This window comes from Motacilla alba, chromosome Z (genome assembly GCF_015832195.1).
Source record: "Motacilla alba alba isolate MOTALB_02 chromosome Z, Motacilla_alba_V1.0_pri, whole genome shotgun sequence".
In the NCBI taxonomy this organism is placed as follows: Eukaryota; Metazoa; Chordata; class Aves; order Passeriformes; family Motacillidae; genus Motacilla; species Motacilla alba.
In genome coordinates, this window is record NC_052046.1 from 16891651 (window position 1) to 16909325 (window position 17675).

Sequence of the window (17675 nt, forward strand, 5' to 3'; positions counted from 1 at the left end):
TTTATTTCATTCTTTCAGCACAGCACTTCAGCTTCACAACACTTGACTTTGTCCTTGAGTTCATAATTTTTCAGACTTTAAGTCTGGTTAAGCCTGTGAATGTCTTCAGGTCTTCATATTTAAGAAAGGCTTAATCTGAAGGCTCAATTTGAAGACTCTCAAATAAACAACAGTAAAATGATGTTCCCATGTATGTTTTTGCAATACTTAAGCTGTGCACCAGAAGTGTTTTTTATTCAGTCTGCCTTTTTTTGCTACCTTGATTACTTGTTAACCTACCACAGGCCATTACCAAGACAGATCTTGGTCGTTTTCTCATAAAGCCCAATATTTGTGACTTATTAATCTTCTCACAAGAGGGAGAAATTTGATTTCCTCAAATATCTCCCCTCCCTTAACATTCTGATCTAGGTTCCTACCTTTACAAACATGGACATCAGCATCAAAAAATTGGTTATATTGCTCCTATCAATGCTGCATGGAGATAATACTTCTTTCTTAAACTAATAGAGTTTAGGATTATCCTCTTAGATCTAAAACTAGGCTGCAGATCAGGTTAAAGTGATCAGGTTTTCTACCGTCATCTGCATTCATGTGCAGGTCCTGGTCAGTGTCACTGATTTCTAGGAAGAGGAAAAACTTCATTTTGTCTTTTTTTTCCCCTCAAATATGGTTACATGTGAATGCAGTCGGAGGTTTTTCCAAAGTCTACTCTCCTCTTGCAACCAAAGTACAGAAAAGAAAAAATGGAGTCAGAACGGGGAGAAAAAAAAATAACCCAATAACTAAGAGTACCACAGGAAGAAGAAAGGGAGGGAAAACTGTAGCAGTATGCTAGTAACATATATCTTTGACAATCACAGAATGTGTCTTAAAACACAATCCTCACTCTTCAATTATCCACAAAAATACCGCGTTACTAGGTACTGTCAGTGTTTTACATTTCAGTCTTTCAATGTATAAAATATCATAAAATTACTGAACTCTGAATTGTATTTCTTCCTTTCTGGCTTGTTTTTCCATAGGAACCACCCCTGTACAACCATGCCATCTGCCTGTCTGCCTCCCATCTCCAACTTCAGTGCAACATCCACCTTGAGCCAAGTTTGAGAGATGTGCAACATTCTCAAAGATGGTAAGTTATTACAAGTTCATTGGAAAATTAGCAGCCTAAAAGAGGACAGAAGCCAAATTTAGTATCTCATGATGAGTCAAAGTCAGATCCAACTCAATGTCCCTATTTGAAGAGGCAGCAGCCATCTGGCCAGCGTGTAGACACATTTTGGCTGGTTTGTCAAGACACAGAATCGCAGAATCATAAAATAACAGAATTATTTAGGCTGGAAAACATCTCCAAGCATACCTTTGGCTGATCTCACCTTCGCAACAAGACAGTGGTACTAAGTGCCACATCCATCATTTGCTGAAAACATCCTAGGACAATGATCCCACCATGTTCCTGGACAGTCCAGTTCAACATTTAACAACCATTTCCATGAAGAAATTTTTCCTGAAATTCAATCTGAAACTCCCCTGGCACAGATTGAGGTTGTGTCCTCTCATTCTGTCACTGATTGCCTGGCAGAAGAGGCCAACACCCACTTGGCCACAGCCTCCTTTCAGGCAGTTGTAGAGAGTGATAAGGTCTCCCCTGAGCCTCCTTTTCTCCAGGATAAACACCCCCTGCTCCCTCAGCTGCTCCTCACAGGACCTGTGCTCCAGACCCTGCCCCAGCTCTGTTGCCCTTCTCTGCACTCTCTCCAGCTCCTCAGTGTCTTTCCTGCAGTGAGGGCCCAGAGCTGGACACAGCACTCGAGGTGTGGCCTCACCAGTGCCCAGCACAGGGGGACAATCCCTGCCCTGCTCCTGCTGGCCACACCACTGCTGATCCAGGCCAGGATGCCATTGCCCTTCTTGGCCACCTGGGCACACCCTGGCTCATGTTCAGCTGCTGTCACCAGCACCCCCAGGTCCTTTCCAGCCACTCTGTCCCAGCCTGTGGCACTGCCTGGGGTTGTTGTGACCCAAGGGCAGGACTCAGCACTTGGCCTTGTTGAACCTCACTCCACTGGCCTCAGCCCATCGATGCAGCCTGTCCAGATCCTTCTGCAGAGCCTACACATGTAGCTCCGGATCAGCAACAGGAAACACTGAACAATGTCTGTGTGAAGAAGCTGAAGGTGAACCTGAGCAAGGGCAGAACCAGGGTCTATAAAACACACAGCCACAGGAAGCTATTCATCTTGCTGCTCCTCATCATCCACCATTTAATATTAAATTACCACCTTGTTAATGAGAACAAGGAAAGGAGAATCATTGGTAAAATCTAAACTCAGTAGCAGATGATCAGTGGCTTTAGTTAGTTATTTCACTATAATAAGGAGTACCAGCACAGACAAGCTCCCACATTTTAAAAGCAAGTCAAAATAACCTCTTGCAAAGTGGTTCCAAAACAACAAGGGTTTAGGAGTGTGATTTTGTGTTGTACTTATCTGAGAAAGTGACTCTACCATAGTGAAATCACATCTGCTGCCAGCTGGGCCCATTTATCAGATGTTAGAGAAAACAGTAGAAGATGGAGCAGCAACTGGAAAACAATCTGTCAAGATAAAGAAGACATAGTTGAATATAACCCATCAAAACTTGAAAACCAAGTAAGCATTGTTGCAAAAGAAATGGGAAAATGTGTCTGTTGGGTAACTGCTGTGTGGCAGTAAAATGTCAGAAAATTTGCTTTGCCTGGGGGTGCAGAAAAGTGCAATTATATTATTTCTGTGGTACCATTTATGTGAGAAATGAAAATAACAAGATGTCGTAAAACAATTGGAAAAGAAAAACCCTTGGTATTAACATCTACAGGTGGTTGTCTGGAGAAGAAAATGTATGCAATGCTGTAGTTGCAGAATACCTAAATACTTAGACAAAAAGGGAGGGAGTGGCTTAGACATGCAGGGAGTCAGTGGCTTTACATCAAAAATAAAATTACAAATAAAAACACCAAGGTAGTGTGTTAGACATGGAGCATTAAATATCTGCAAAAACTTTTCATAGTAGCTACTGACAAAGACCTGGAGCTGCCTGTGCCAAACCAAAGGAACAAGGTCTGTGTCATGAAAGAGATTGGTTTCCAGCTGTGGGCTGCAGGACAGGGCCAGTCTCCATTCACCATGGACTGCCAGCACTCACCAGTCAGTGACTCAGGTAAGAGCTAAGCCAGCTCAGCAGTTCTCCCCAGAAGGCCCTGGAGGATCCTCCACAGGAGAACATATTTTCCCTTGCAAAAAGAACACTCACCTGGCTTACTGAAGTCTTGACCCTAGTTCTCTGGAGAGCATCTGGCATGATTTAGTGTCCTCTTGCTCCTTCAGTATTTTTGCAAAGAGCCTGTATGGCTCACAGGTTTGGACTCTCTTCTGGGAGTGAAAGGAGACATTTTCTCAGTCAGAGACAGAAGGTTTAAATCTGGGTTTCCCCAATATGAATGAATGCCCCAACCACGATCCTTACCTAACCACATCAAGACTTTCCCAGAGTATATGGGACTTGCAAACCTAGTGGCAAGATGTAGGCTAGAGCTGGATCACTTGAGACCCGGAACTGCCAGCCCGGGCTCTCTTCTCCATCAGTCAGCAGAGTGTAAATCCAAGGCAAGCCCAAAGAAGGCCATTCTGATTTCAGCATGTCCCAGTGAAACCAGGCATTGTCAGACTCCTGCTGGGTTGTTGAAGGTTTAGTGAATGCTGGAGTATGTCATCAATATGCAGGTATGGTGATTCCAGGTCCTTGTTGCTCTTTAACCTCAGAGTGAAAGAGCTCACTTGATGTTCTTCCTTTTCATCCGTGGCTGTAGCCAACCCAGGAGATTTCACAGGCTGAGCAACACCCTAGTGCCTACAGTACTTCCTCCCATTACAGCTCTGTGTGACATCCCCCTGCGTCAGGTTTGAAGGAGCAAATTGACACAGAGGAGTCACTTCCAATCAGAGAGGCTACAGATTTTCTGTGTAACTATCCAAGTTTCCAGCATCCCTTTTATTTTCAAAGAATGTAGGCGTTCTGTTTGTCTGCCCTAAAAGCAAGAAAGGCCATGCCATTTCCTGTGTCTGTGGAATCTTCAAAGGCAGTTTCCAGAGACTTTGAGTCAGGCATCTCCCTCTCTCCATATCACGTGCTTGTGTAGAAGCTATTAGTCACTTGTATCATCTATTCTAGCATTGGACAAAAAGTTGAGCTCAGTCAAATACTTTGTAAATATAAGTATCTCCTAACAGGAAAACAACAACTTCCATTCCTCTATGGAAACTGTAAACAAGAAAATAAAATACCTTCTGGAGATACTTGCTGGATACTTGCTTTTGTATTTCTTAAGCATATGCTGTCAGTACAACCAGCTGGATGATTTACCCACACAGCATCCAAACACATTTCCAGTTACAGCTGTTCTGCACTTGCTAAAGGAAGGCACTCAGTCTCAGTGGACTCTGCATTAGCTGTACAAACAACTGGCTTCATCATTTTTGCTTGTTTATTGTACCAATAGTTAAGAAATAAACAGGTCCATGTCTTGCATACCAGGAAAGTGTGTGTAGACAAAAATAAATTTTGCTATTTTTTTAAATTATTCTACAGTTACCCATATGTAACAGTGTTGGCGTGGTTTTTTCCCAAAGCAGTAAAAGTTGGACAAAGTATCAACAGCAGCCACGCTATTCCTTGAAATACACGTATCAGCTCCAAAAGGTCAGGAGCTACAAAGAGTTTCAAATATTTGAAGAACTAGAAACTTTCTGTTCCAAAATCTATGCACGGAGCATCTTCTCATTGAACTTTCCCATAAAATAAACACGTCTTGTTGACTTTTGACCAATGAGCAATTAAACCACATAACAGTTACTTAAGAGGGACAAGTGAATTCCTAGGCAGTCAGACTTGTTAAAAAAATGGAGAATGACTTAAACTATCACTGAGGCAATGGACGAAACTGCATTCAGTATGTACATCCATGCTATACAGATTGTAGCGCTAGTGCCTGGAAGGAGATGCACTGTTTACAACTATTCCAATATCTGACAGAGGGTCTGATTTATATTATAAGTGTGTGTGTTTATATATTCTTCTTCTATGTTTGTGTTTCTCAAAAAAGAGATTGGTTTGTTGTTTGTTTTGGGTTTTTTTTAAGGAAGATAATACTCTAAAGCAGAACATGTACTAAGGCGTTTCTTAGCAAAGTACTGCCCTCTGCTTACAGCTGCCAGCCTGAGAACTCCCCAGCAGGGTGGCAGTAGGACATCTGTGAAACTAGATCAGGGCTCCACTGCCTGATAGCCCCTGAGAGCAACTCCTTCCTCTGCAGCTGCACTGAAGGTGCAGGAGAGGGCCTCTCTCTGACAGCAGGAGGAGTGCAGAGAGACCGGACAGTGAACCAGCAGCCTAGTGGGACATGAAATAGGCTGCTAAATGTCCAAGGTCTGCCAAGCACAGCACAAGCTGAGCTTGGTGTTGAGGGAACAAGCTGCTGCTTCCTGAGCTGTGGAGTCACACAGAGGCATCATGAATTCACCATTTTACACCCTGTCAAGCTTTCTGGGGAACCAATAAAACAGAAATGGGTTTAAAGTGCTTTTAAGTTTAAATTGTGGGTTCAGATTAGAGTAGGCCATTACAGAGATCAGTGGTGACCAACTATTACCTTCCTCCTTGCTCTTGAATGGCATGCACAGAAGTACTTGTCTTCTGAGAGCAGATTCCATGCTGAGAACCAAGATGTCCCTGAATCCCAGAAATCAGCACCACAGAGAAGACTAAATGAACCTAAGTGCTGCAACCAGGAACAAGGTGACTTCAGGAAGGAAAACGGGCACTCACTGATGATTATTTTGCAGCATTCCTAGAAACATATAGGACTTTAAATGGCTATTATAGATTGAGTGAGACAGTCAATGTCTCGCTCAGACAGTTAATGAAGGAGGCAGTTGTTTGTTCTAGTTGATTCATCCCACTTCTGCTTACTTTTACAATTGATCTCACCTTATCCCAGTGCTGCTTTTCAACAGCATTTTGTGCAACCATGTGTAAATGAGATCAGCTATCCAGATACATTCATTTCTTCAAGGATTAAGCTCAGGTCTATTTTTGTGTAGTTAGCTCAGTACCCAAAATCAAGACCTCTGTTGCCTTACTTACAAATACATTTTGCATCTGCAGATTGCTAGATTTACCATTAATCATTAATTGCTTACAATTAGTCAAAATCCAAAGCAAGTTCACCCTGTTCCTTTCTGCACTTTGACCAAGACACTAGAAATACTGCAACTCTATTTTTAAGATAACATTCACGCCAACAGACCTAACATCTGAATTACACCCTAGGCAACTTAACTCAGCCAGTCTGGGTGGTGGTTATATAAAGAAGGATCTTAGTGATCTGATCTGACAACTCCACAACTGGACTTTTTGAAAGAACCTTCTTAAGTCAAAATTCAAAATGTTCATGCCATAGATTACTTATTTCTAATAGAAATAATAGCTCTTGCCAGCTGCAGAGGCAACAAAAGAAAAGGCAAACTGAGCTTCTAGGTCTTGACACCCATCTCTAAGCAGGACTCTCCCTTCTAGTAGGAGCAAAACTCACCTTGACACTATCTCTTCACAGGCAGTGTGACAGATCATAGCCTGCTTGCCTAAGGCACAGCCCAGCACATTACCTCTGCCTTTCAAAGAAACCCATGAGTCTGCTTTCAAATGACCTTCCCATTTTAGAAACTCCATCTAGTCCCAGAAAGCTTGCCTCTGTAATCCTCCTATCTCTCTCTGCCTCTCTAATCAACTCCTTCCTCAGCACTCACTGCCAGCGAAGTCTCTCCCTAAGAGATTCAATTTCATTGATATGTACTCGAATGTCTATACTTGTATATGAAAAACAAGCTCTTGATTACTTAGTTTTTATTCTCTCATGAATTTTCTCACCAATGTGCTTTCATGCATCACATTTTGTACCCGTGCAAGATGAAGTGTATGAGCTGAAGCAAATCACTGTGATCAGTCACACATTTTACATTGCATAAATTTATTCTGATCTATTGCCTTTGCTCTTGCAAGGAGTTCTGACACTCCTATCCCAATGCTCAATCTGTTCCTCCTTTGTTTTTCCCCAACAAATTTATGTGGAGTAATACCCCTCTCACTGTGAAGCCATGCAAAAGCTTTGCAGCTGAAACCTCAAACTGCAAATAACTTCATGTCTAGCAGTGCTTACCAGCATGTATAAAGCATTCCCACAGAACAACCAAGCAGCAAGACTGGAAATGAGGAAATGATCATCTAAAGCAAGCATTTCACCATGCAGAATCTCCCTACAAATAGATGTGAAAATATAGATTTCACCAGTTGCAATGACAGAACGTTTTGTTCTGGGGCTGCATTTGGGATATGCAAACTCTGGCAGGAATTACTTAGCTTGAAATGAGTGAAGATAGATTAATACAGTTTCCACTGAATATGCCAGGACAATTATTTTCAGCCTGTATAAAAATATTCACAGAATGTATTTCAACATAGCATCACAAGGACTGACTTGAAAAAAGTGGTGCAATGCAGATTGGACGCCACGTAAGTAGATTCTTGCTGAATTTGGAATTGTAGAAGATAGCAAAAGCTACTGCAGCAAAGTTGTAGTTGGCCTTCATCCATACTTAAATAAAAGGAGAATGTAAAGGGTTTATGACATTTTCTGTCCTATTTTCTCTTCTTTCCAAACCAGTATTTTCTGAGGTGTAGGAGGGGGACACAGCTCATTACTGTGCTGACAGATTTCTGTGCAGAGGGCACTTATGCATGGTGTACAGGAAGCTGCTCCCCAGGGCCACCAGCATTTCTGATGTTTGAAGAGGAAGTTCCTTACCTCAGTTTACAGGAATGACTGCAAACCAGCATAGTTCTGACTGAGAAAAAGAATGGGGTTGAACAGCGCATTTGGTGTGAGGCTGGAGTGAGGGGGTACTTTCGATCAAGATGAAAATCAAAGATGAAAACAGCACTAATGTACTAACATTTAATGTATTTAAGAACTTGATATTTTAAAATCAGATGCAGTTAAACAGAAAATCTTTCTGAAATAAACCCAGTGCAGTCTTGTTTGAGCAAGTTCAAATCAATGCATTTATTTTGATGTTACATTTCTGCAAGTGCTGGACACGGCCAGGTTAGGTGCACAGTGAGAAACATCTCCTTTTCCAGCCACACACACTGAGTGGAACTGGGCACAGCACAGCATCCACCCCAGCACACGTGCAATTTAAAAATACAACATTAGAAAACTCAGATGAATGCTGTTAATGGCAATGAGATTCTCTTGTGTTTCTGCACTTCAGAGGTCTTTAAAAAAAGCACAAAAAACATTAAGTGCATGGATTATAAACAAAACATTTATTGATTCATTGTATGTTTTCAAGGCACTTTCATGTTGCAGTTTATAACTCCATTTGGTAAAAAGGGGAAACTCCTTCAGAAACCCCATCTCCACCAAATAAAACACACAATTCCAAGGCCAAGTGAAACAACCAAAATATTCAAGCCAGATTCTGACCATAAAATATGTGTGTTCCTAGAATCTCAAAAGAATCCATAACCACAAAATGGGGTGGGTTTTTTTGCATTTTCTAGATTTATTGTAATTTAGGAAACCCAGTATGAGATTCATCCCAGCTAGTTTTATCATCTCAAACCTGGACTAGCTAAACCAGAGTAGACTTATCTATATTAAATATCTATGTTGAACAAGATAAACCGTCCTCTGCCAAAGACTATTCTGCACTGTCCACAGGGAAAGTGTAATATAATCAGAGTTTTTAATTTTGGGGGTTTTTTACTAGGGATTCAGGATGGGATTTTAAAGCTAAACTCTTAGGTAGTTATCAGTTACAATATTGCCTTTGCATTTTGCATTAAACCAAGTAATCACTGATTAACAATAAACTTACATTCATACAAAGTTCTCATCAAACATTCAATAATATGGCAGGCACTTCAACACAGTTGTCTCACAGCAGCAAAAACTGAGGAAGAAAACTGAATACTGGCACACTTCCCTGATTAATTACGTGTTAAGGATGATTTTAACTATAAAAACAAAAACAAAACTGAAAAAAATCCTCAATGCTTTAAAAATTGAGCAAAATGCACAAGATATAATCCCATAACGGCTAATATACTGGAAATGAACATCTGTTGTCAACCAAAACCATTTCAGAAACAGAGCATGATTTCAGCCCCTTATGCTAAAGCCAAAAGAGCCAGCACAAATTCCACCACCTTTTTTGAGGTCCTTATGTAGTGCTTGTCTCTCCTACCATGCAAATGCTTGAACTCAAGAATGCCCATTCAATTGTGGAGTTATAACTGAATGACAGTTTTTTTGACTATTATGTCACGGTCTCATTTTTTACACCACCAGCACTACATCAACCCTATGTTCCACCACAAATTTAGGCACACCTGTCTTTACACCGATACACTTAGCAAAATCTCATAAAGAACACATTTCATTTCTGTATATTTGATCACCCTGTCACAAGCTGACAGTGTGGATTTTGTCACCTGACTCCAGGAGCTTTCAGCAGTGCACTATTTTGGTATCAAACTGTAGGTGCACTGCTTGGAAGGATTGGCGAGGTGTCTTTTGCTCTTGACAGGAAGGTGTCAGAGCTAGAAAAATGCGAAACAGGCTTCTTCGTGTGTCAGGAAAGTGCTGAGATTAAAATTCTTTACTCCTCTTTGGAGTGTGTCCTGGAGAAGGTGTAAAGGGATCAGGTTGCTGCTACTGTCAGGAAGGCGTTGGGAGGCAGGCTGCATCTGACGGCTGGGATCTGGAGGAAGCTGGTGTCTGCTTGGTGTTGGTAGAAGGGGTCCCAGGAAATGGCAAGAGACATACAGCTGTACCTCCACAAAGGGTGCAGGAGTGTCCCTGTGGTGGCTGGCAACACCACCTCTGGCTGAGAGTTGCTCAGAACAGTCCCAGAGACCTCCTCTGGGAAAGCAGAAAAGGTCCACCTCACAGATCTACAGTGAGATCCAGCTGAGACACCAGAACACCCAGAGACCTTTATGCTGATCACATGCTTGAACTCACACACTGGCATCAGGGAAGATATAGTAATGACAAACATAAAAACTGTGTAACAAGGTTCTAATACATTTCAGTTTGAGCATATGAAGGGTTCACATCTTTAGTCTCTGGTGCTCTAATAACTTGAGCAGCTGAAGACGTGGCTTGTATACTTTCTACTGACATGGACTACTCTTCTTGAAGTGGCCTCTAAAAAACCCACCACAATCATGCCTGCCCATGGCAGAGGTGGTAAAGACGAGAACTACCACCACTGCTCCTGTGTTCAGCTCCCAGAGCACAGCAGTAAGCACAGTTTACATCTGGCCCACCTTGTGCATGAAAATTTCCCATAAATAGAATCTGTAAGTGACAGAAACTCACTTAATCAACAAAACTTCAAGAAATCATCCAAAACAAAGGAGGATGAGATGAATAGCACCAAGGATCTTGAGGTCAGAAAATCCATTCTGTAAAAGCGAAAATGGCAGTACCTAAATAAAATTAGGCCTAAATAAAAATGGTATTCCAGTGTTTACTGAGTGGTTGCAGTACTGAGACTGCTGAGAACAGAGTTCTTACAAAGAGGCTGGACAGAACCCGTAGCAATTTAAAAATGAAAAATAGATGAGAAGTTCATAAAAGACTGTTAATAAGAGACTGGTTATGATCACGGTGCTGTTTTCTTGAAGTCAGTTCATTCTTTGTAGTCAACAGGAATTATATTATTTGTTCTCAGTGGAAATAAAATTGGGCCTTAACTGGAGACTGCACATCACTACTGAGCTTGGATTTCCAAAAAGAGTGAAATATTCCCTTTGCACAGAAAGTATTGTACACTTGATCACCAGAGCAAAGCTGGAGTACATAGTACTTGGTAGGAGTGCATAAGGCATATTTGTTCAGTGTTCTGGAAGATGAAGGGTTAAACTGTGACACTTCTGAAGAGGATACATACTACCTGGCAGGACTGCTTCTGCCAGTAGCTTCAGGACCCATGACAGTATGCAGCCCAGGCCTTGATTCTACTGCCATCTGCTTGAGTACACAAATTCCAGAAAACGTTGTGTTTGCCTCACTGAAAGCAGAATTTACTCCTTTCTCAGGAGCAGGAAATTTTATGCACATCCAGACATAATTTCAGCCTAAAGGTAATTAAGCAGACAGGCTGACTGATACATACTCTACTTTTGCCATGTGAAATAGAGTTAAAGGATATATTTTAGCATTTTCAGACACTAAAGGCTTGAGTTCAGTATAAAATCAGGAAAAAATAAACCAAAATTAAAAACAACATCTCACAGTATTCCACCAGAATCCTTATTCACTGTTGTATTGTTGTTGCTGAATTGAATTCTGGATATCACGTTTAGTGACCTGTCAAAATATTCAGTTTTGTTTCCTTAGTATTGGCCTCTGAACAGCCTTCAGGTCAAAATTACATTAGTAAAATTAGCATCATGGAAAAATCATTTATTGAAACAATTTGAAGTTCTTCAAAGAGAAGTAGTGATTCAGAATGAATAAAAGACCTTTATAGCAAAATCAGTTAAAAAAACCCCCAACAATTCCATAAAAAAATAGATAATCAATGAGAGAACATTCTATTTTACCTTTCATGGGAAATAAAAAATACTGCATATATGGGGTGCACTCAAAATCCATGAGGCCACTGAATTGAGAATTTTGCTGACATACCAACTGCAAATCTTCTATCATGGCCACTGTAATCAGTAGGATTTTTGATATTATTGTTTCATGGTTATTTAGATTTCATCCAACACACAGTGTATCATTTGACCTATAATAAATGAGTATAATAAAGAACAAATTATATGTCAACAATATATATTCATTTTTCCATACAACATCGATTAACATGACCAAAACTAGTGTAACTATACCCAGTACTGATTGTGCTTCAAAGTTGGGTTAGTTTTTCTACAGTACTGGATAATTTCAGGATCAAGATTTAAAAAGCTCTTTTTCAGAGACCCTTCTGTAGTTGAAGAAGCCACTGTAGCAAGCAGCTGCTCATGTTTTACTGCTACAAATGTAGAGGCTGTACTTCTCTCTGCCCCCTTCAGGAGAGGAGTCACTGTGACAGAGGGCACAGTCAAACTCCGTTCCAGACATTGATTTGCACCATTGAGGATTGCATCTGTTTGACTTTTGACTAAAGGTTTTGTCTTCTCTTTCTTCTTACACATTAACAAAATGCACACAGAAGTAACAGCAATAATGACTAGCACAGGCACCAGGACCACAGGGATAATAATGTACCAAGGGTTGCTTTCAACTGCCTGCTCTCTGGGACTCCTGGCATTAAGCTGGTTTGTAATCTTCAACTCCACAGATACACCTGTTCCTGTGGCCTGCTTTAGCAATGGGCCTTCCTCACGTAGGTTTCCCCAGTGATTCTGCCCTGGCCACATAGTTGGTTTAGTCCTCTGTGGTGCTATTGCAGGCTCTTCATTCTGTGAGACTAGTGCCTCATTCTTTGAGGTAGAGTGAGCCTTGAAAGTGGTCATGCTGGTTACAAAAAGCACTTCTGTTGTAAAACCCTGCACAAGTGGAGGACTGTGTGGCACAATGGAATACTGAAAACAGCCAACAGCAGGCTGCACACCATCTGCCCTGAGTATAAATGTAAATGAGTCATTCAACAGATCGATGCCCGTCATATTTGTGTCTATGTCTAGAAGCAAAACTCCACTATCAATGTCAGCCTGGGTGAATGACTGAATATCTTCAAACACTGCATCACTCACAAACCTTTTCTTAACAATCCTCCCATGAAAGGGGGGCACTATCACTTCAAATATAGGATTACTGTTTGTCAAATTGGCTAGCTCAGAAGCATCCAGGTCACTGCTTCCAAATTTATACACTGCATGATTTGAAATCTGCAGATCAGATACAATTTGTACTAAAGGCTTCGCTGTGATGTTCAGCACTCGTCCTGTTAGATTGCCTTCTGGAGTAAAAACCATAAACTCCAGTACATCACTGGAAGCAGTAAGATTTGTCAGGTGGTAAGAGAGCCGTCCCGAGTACAAATCTGCCTGCTCAAATTTAGTAACCTGCTCATTTCCAATCATGAGGTGCCCATATTTGAGTGGCTGAGTTATTTCATACATAATATCAGTGCTTTTTCCATTTGTGACAGCTGAAAGCTGAACGTCAGTAATAGTGACAGATGTCTGGCCCTGTGGCAGTGCAACATTGGTAAGGTTGACAAGGATGAGAGCAATTGGTTCGACTTCAAGACTGAACACTTTGTATAAAGGGCGATGTTTACCATCAGTCACACTGAAATAAAACACTCCAGAAGAAGAACTTCCATCCTGTACAAACCACACTTTACCACTGTCAACATCAGCTTGTGTGAAATCTTTTATAGAGACACTGAGATTGCTTTTCATTGCTAAGTAACCATTATTGGGGTTGCTAACAATGGTGTATTTCAGCTCAGCTGGAGCATTATCTAAGTCTTCAACTTTCAGATTCTCTGCCCCCAGCATTGACACATCTCCCTGCAGGACTTTCAAGTGCAGTTTTTTAGTCTTCAGTTCTGGAGACTGGTCATTCACTGGGAAAACAGTGATATTAAACATCTCCTCTAAAACTTCAGTATGGGGCTTTGTAGCAGGCTTGCTCTTCAGGTTCAACCAAACAGCAAAAGTGAAATTGTCATTTAGAGATTCAGAATTATCATGTATGTACATGATTCCAAATTTGTCCAGCACATATTGGGAGAAGTTAGGCTTTTCTTTGGTAATGTTTCGCTCTCCAACAACAATCATGCCATGTTGGGGTAAAGACACAACCTGATACCAGACTTCATACACAGAGCGCTGTATATCAGGTAGCTTAATCAACAGGTTTGAAGCATCTAAATTTGTTTTGTTGATTAATACTCTACCTCCTTCCTGGACTACGGCACCTGGCAGAAATGAAAAGAGAATCTTAGAAACTGAACATTTTATAGTTGCACTATTTCAGAAACTACATAGCAAACACTGATGATGGTCAAAAAATTTTATCCTTTGTGGCATCCTTGATTTCCATATGTCATGGCTAAAAATATATTACCACTACTTTTAAAATACAATCAGATATGAAAGACAAGAGTTTTGACTGATGCATACACTAAGATTAAGGAAATACAAGTAACTCAAAGCTTCTCATAGTGTTTTCCACCTACCATTATAGAAAACAAAATATCTTCTACAGCAGTAGGAAGCATCAAACATATGTAGCTATCTCACTTCTAAGGGTGCAGTGAACACAGCTTTCCAAGCTACTACCCTACAGTACTCTCTGTCTCAGAAGTATTCTGGTCACTGCTTACTGAAGATAAAGAAACTTTTGTTTTTTCTCCATTCTTCAATGGACCTCTGACAGATCCAAAACAATTTTGAGCCAAAACAGTGAAACATTTTTACCTGTGTTTGCTACAAGACGACTATTCTGATCATGCCTGTCAATTTCATATGAAATGACAACATGGAACATCTGGATATCCAGAGCTGATGGTGGAGAGGATACAGTAAATGTAAAGAAATCTTCTGCACTCCAGGCAGCTGACTCAGCACTTAAGTGTTCATATATGATCACACCTTCATTGACCTGTTCCAGGTAAAAAGCAGACATATGCGTAAGAGCAAGGCAATTACAAACAGAGGAGTGTTAAGGACAGAAAAACTATCTTGAGAACATTGTTCAAAGAGACCTTTGTACCTTAGTCCATGCACAGTGTATACAGAATCACAGAATTGTTAGGCTGCAAAAGAGCTGTAAGATCAAACCCAACTGTTAACCCAGAACTGCCAAGTCCACCACTAAATCATGTCCCAAGTCCCACATCTACACATCTTTTAAAATATCAAGCTGGTGATTCAACCACTTTTCTGGGCAGTCTAGTTCAATACTCAGCTATGTTTCACATAAAGGAAGGTGTCCTACTATTCCATTTAAACCTCCACTGGCACACACACTGAGGCCATGTCCCCTCATCCTACTACTTCTTATTTGGGCAAAGAGGCCAACACCCACTTGGCCACAGCCTCCTTTCAGGCAGTGATGGAGTGATAAGGTCTCCCCTGAGCCTCCTTTTCTCCAGGATAAACACCCCCTGCTCCCTCAGCTGCTCCTCATAGGACCTGTGCTCCAGACCCTGCCCCAGCTCCATTGCCCTTCTCTGCACTCTCTCCAGCTCCTCAGTGTCTTTCCTGCAGTGAGGGCCCAGAGCTGGACACAGCACTCGAGGTGTGGCCTCACCAGTGCCCAGCACAGGGGGACAATCCCTGCCCTGCTCCTGCTGGCCACACCATTGCTGATCCAGGCCAGGATGCCATTGCCCTTCTTGGCCACCTGGGCACACCCTGGCTCATGTTCAGCTGCTGTCACCAGCACCCCCAGGTCCCTTTCCAGCCACTCTGTCCCAGCCTGTGGCACTGCCTGGGGTTGTTGTAACCCAAGGGCAGGACCTGGCACTGGACCTTGTTGAACCTCACACCATTGGCCTCAACCCATCAATCCAGCTTGTATGTACACTGAGATTATCCTCCATTTCTCTTTCTCTTAAGATGGACTCTGTGTTGCCAGATAAACACCTGAAAGTAAGTGAAATATTACTGGGCATGAATGCTTAGTAAAAGCCTTACATGAAGAGCAAAGAGATATATAATACTCAGAAACTCTCTCAAACTAGTAATGGTGATCACATCCAGCTCAGATAGACTATATTTTTAGTAAATCAAAGTATCAATGTCTTGGGTTTTCTTTGCAAGGACAGTAGCAGAGCTGGATTATTTGTCCTGAAAAAGCAGATGAAAAGCTGAAGGCCGGAGAAGGACTTTGATGAAGTTATTTCCTTCAAATGGCAAAAGACACTTGGTAAGAGACTAAGAAAACCTGAAGGACTTGTAATGACCACTGGTATTTACTCTCACTTAAAAGCAAAAAGTTGATGGAACTACACAGTGGAAAATTTCTACATCACAGCAAGATGGGGATTCCTAAAAGATAAGAAGGAATCTGGTTTGTCCTCTCCCTGCCTGCACTGACCTTGCAGATCATCATACTCAAGGAATCTAATCAGTCCACGGTGAGTAATCAAGCTTCAAAGTATTGCAAGATACTGCAGTACATCTCCAGAGAAACAAATGCACATATAAGATAAAACCATTAATCTCTTTAGACCCCAAAGCAAAAGGCAGTATTTGCAGATTATTTCTCACCAGCTGGAACTATACCTGAATGTTATGATCAATATTATAATACATGGGAACTGTAATAGAATTCCTAATGATAGCAAGACTAGACCACTTACTGAATCTTACCCAGTAGATTCAGCATCTGTCTGCTTGATAATTCATTCACTGGCCTGGAGAGATGACAGCTACACCCATTAAATCCTTGGCAAGTTCCCAGGCAACCACTGACCAGACCTGCACATGTTAGTTTGTAACTGCCTGAGAGATCCCTGTCTGAGATGCTGCTGGTTTTAAATTTACTATTTTAACACACTCCTCACATCCTGCAAACACCTTGAAGGGACTCATTAGTACACATTTCTATCATATATGCTTGAAAAATGTGAAAAAAAGAAAACAAAACCCCCCTGGTGTTATCACAGATGAAGTTTAGAAGTAGAGAATCTGAGGTGTAAATACAGAGAGACTGAATCCTGAAATTACTGCAACAGCCCCTACTGAGATCACTAGGCAAACTGGGTTTTCAGGGTCAGTTTTCTCAGCATCCTCAAAACCATGCCAAATTTTCTCTAAAAAGTTTAGACTGATGTGATAAAATCCTTCATGCACATCTCCAGGTTTCTGCTTCCTTATACTGATTTAATTCTTAATGGCTATAATACAACAACAAAACAAAAAAAAAAGATAGCAAAAGGGTATGTTAGTTCAAGTCCAAAACCTCTCTAGGACTTCAAGCTGAGGACAGCAATTTTTGTAACAAATGCAGGCACAACATACATCCTTTAAATGCAGCAGTGTTTAGTAACCATCTTAATTGGTTGGTTGTTTTGGGTTTTTTTGACTGCAAATCCATTCTAATGTCTGGGCTAAGAACTGAATGGAATTGGTGAGGATTTCTGTGTTTACCTCTGCAATGATTCTATATAATGAAGAAGCTGTGGCTTGCTGTAAAATATCACAGAAAATACTGCAGAGAAAAGCAAAAATCAAACATTATGTGTTTGAAAAACTCCTGAGTTACTCAAGAGTGTTTAATGTGCAAATAATTTTCTTATATCAGCTGAACAACAGCTGTTCAAAAAAATGTCTTGGAATGCAGTAGTAATTTCTGCTTCTTTTTGCTGTTTTTTTTTTCCTTTTGGCAACAAAGCAATAAATCACAGCGCATACAGAAGAGTTCAGCGCCCCAGCAAAAGCAGTAACTACTTTTCCAAAGTGAAATTTCAAGTTCCTCAACACAGAATTAAGTCAATTAATACCCACAGACCTACACTAATGCAAAATGTTTTTCAATTCAAATCAGTTTTTCAAGCTTATTACCAAACAGAAACTAAATGCTTTAGTCTCTGTTA

At 41.0% G+C, this 17675-nt stretch overlaps 1 protein-coding gene and 1 long non-coding RNA gene across 2 annotated transcripts in view; both read right to left on the reverse strand.

Moving 5' to 3' along the window:
* Positions 1–2053: 2053 nt before the first annotated feature.
* On the reverse strand, positions 2054–4141 carry LOC119696201. Its single transcript, XR_005255531.1, has 3 exons — positions 3508–4141; positions 3295–3413; positions 2054–2599 (listed from the first exon to the last, which is right to left on the reverse strand). It is a non-coding gene; the product is annotated as an uncharacterized LOC119696201 (long non-coding RNA).
* A 3996-nt stretch (positions 4142–8137) lies between these two features.
* LOC119695729 (chondroitin sulfate proteoglycan 4-like) overlaps positions 8138–17675 on the reverse strand; it is a 36946-nt gene continuing 27408 nt past the window's right edge. Inside the window, exons 9-10 of the mRNA XM_038124735.1 lie at positions 14551–14734; positions 8138–14048 (exon numbers count right to left, since the gene is read on the reverse strand). Of these exons, the coding sequence (XP_037980663.1) occupies positions 12001–14048; positions 14551–14734 (2232 nt within the window). The 3' untranslated portion in view covers positions 8138–12000. The remainder of the gene's footprint in view (positions 14049–14550; positions 14735–17675) is intronic.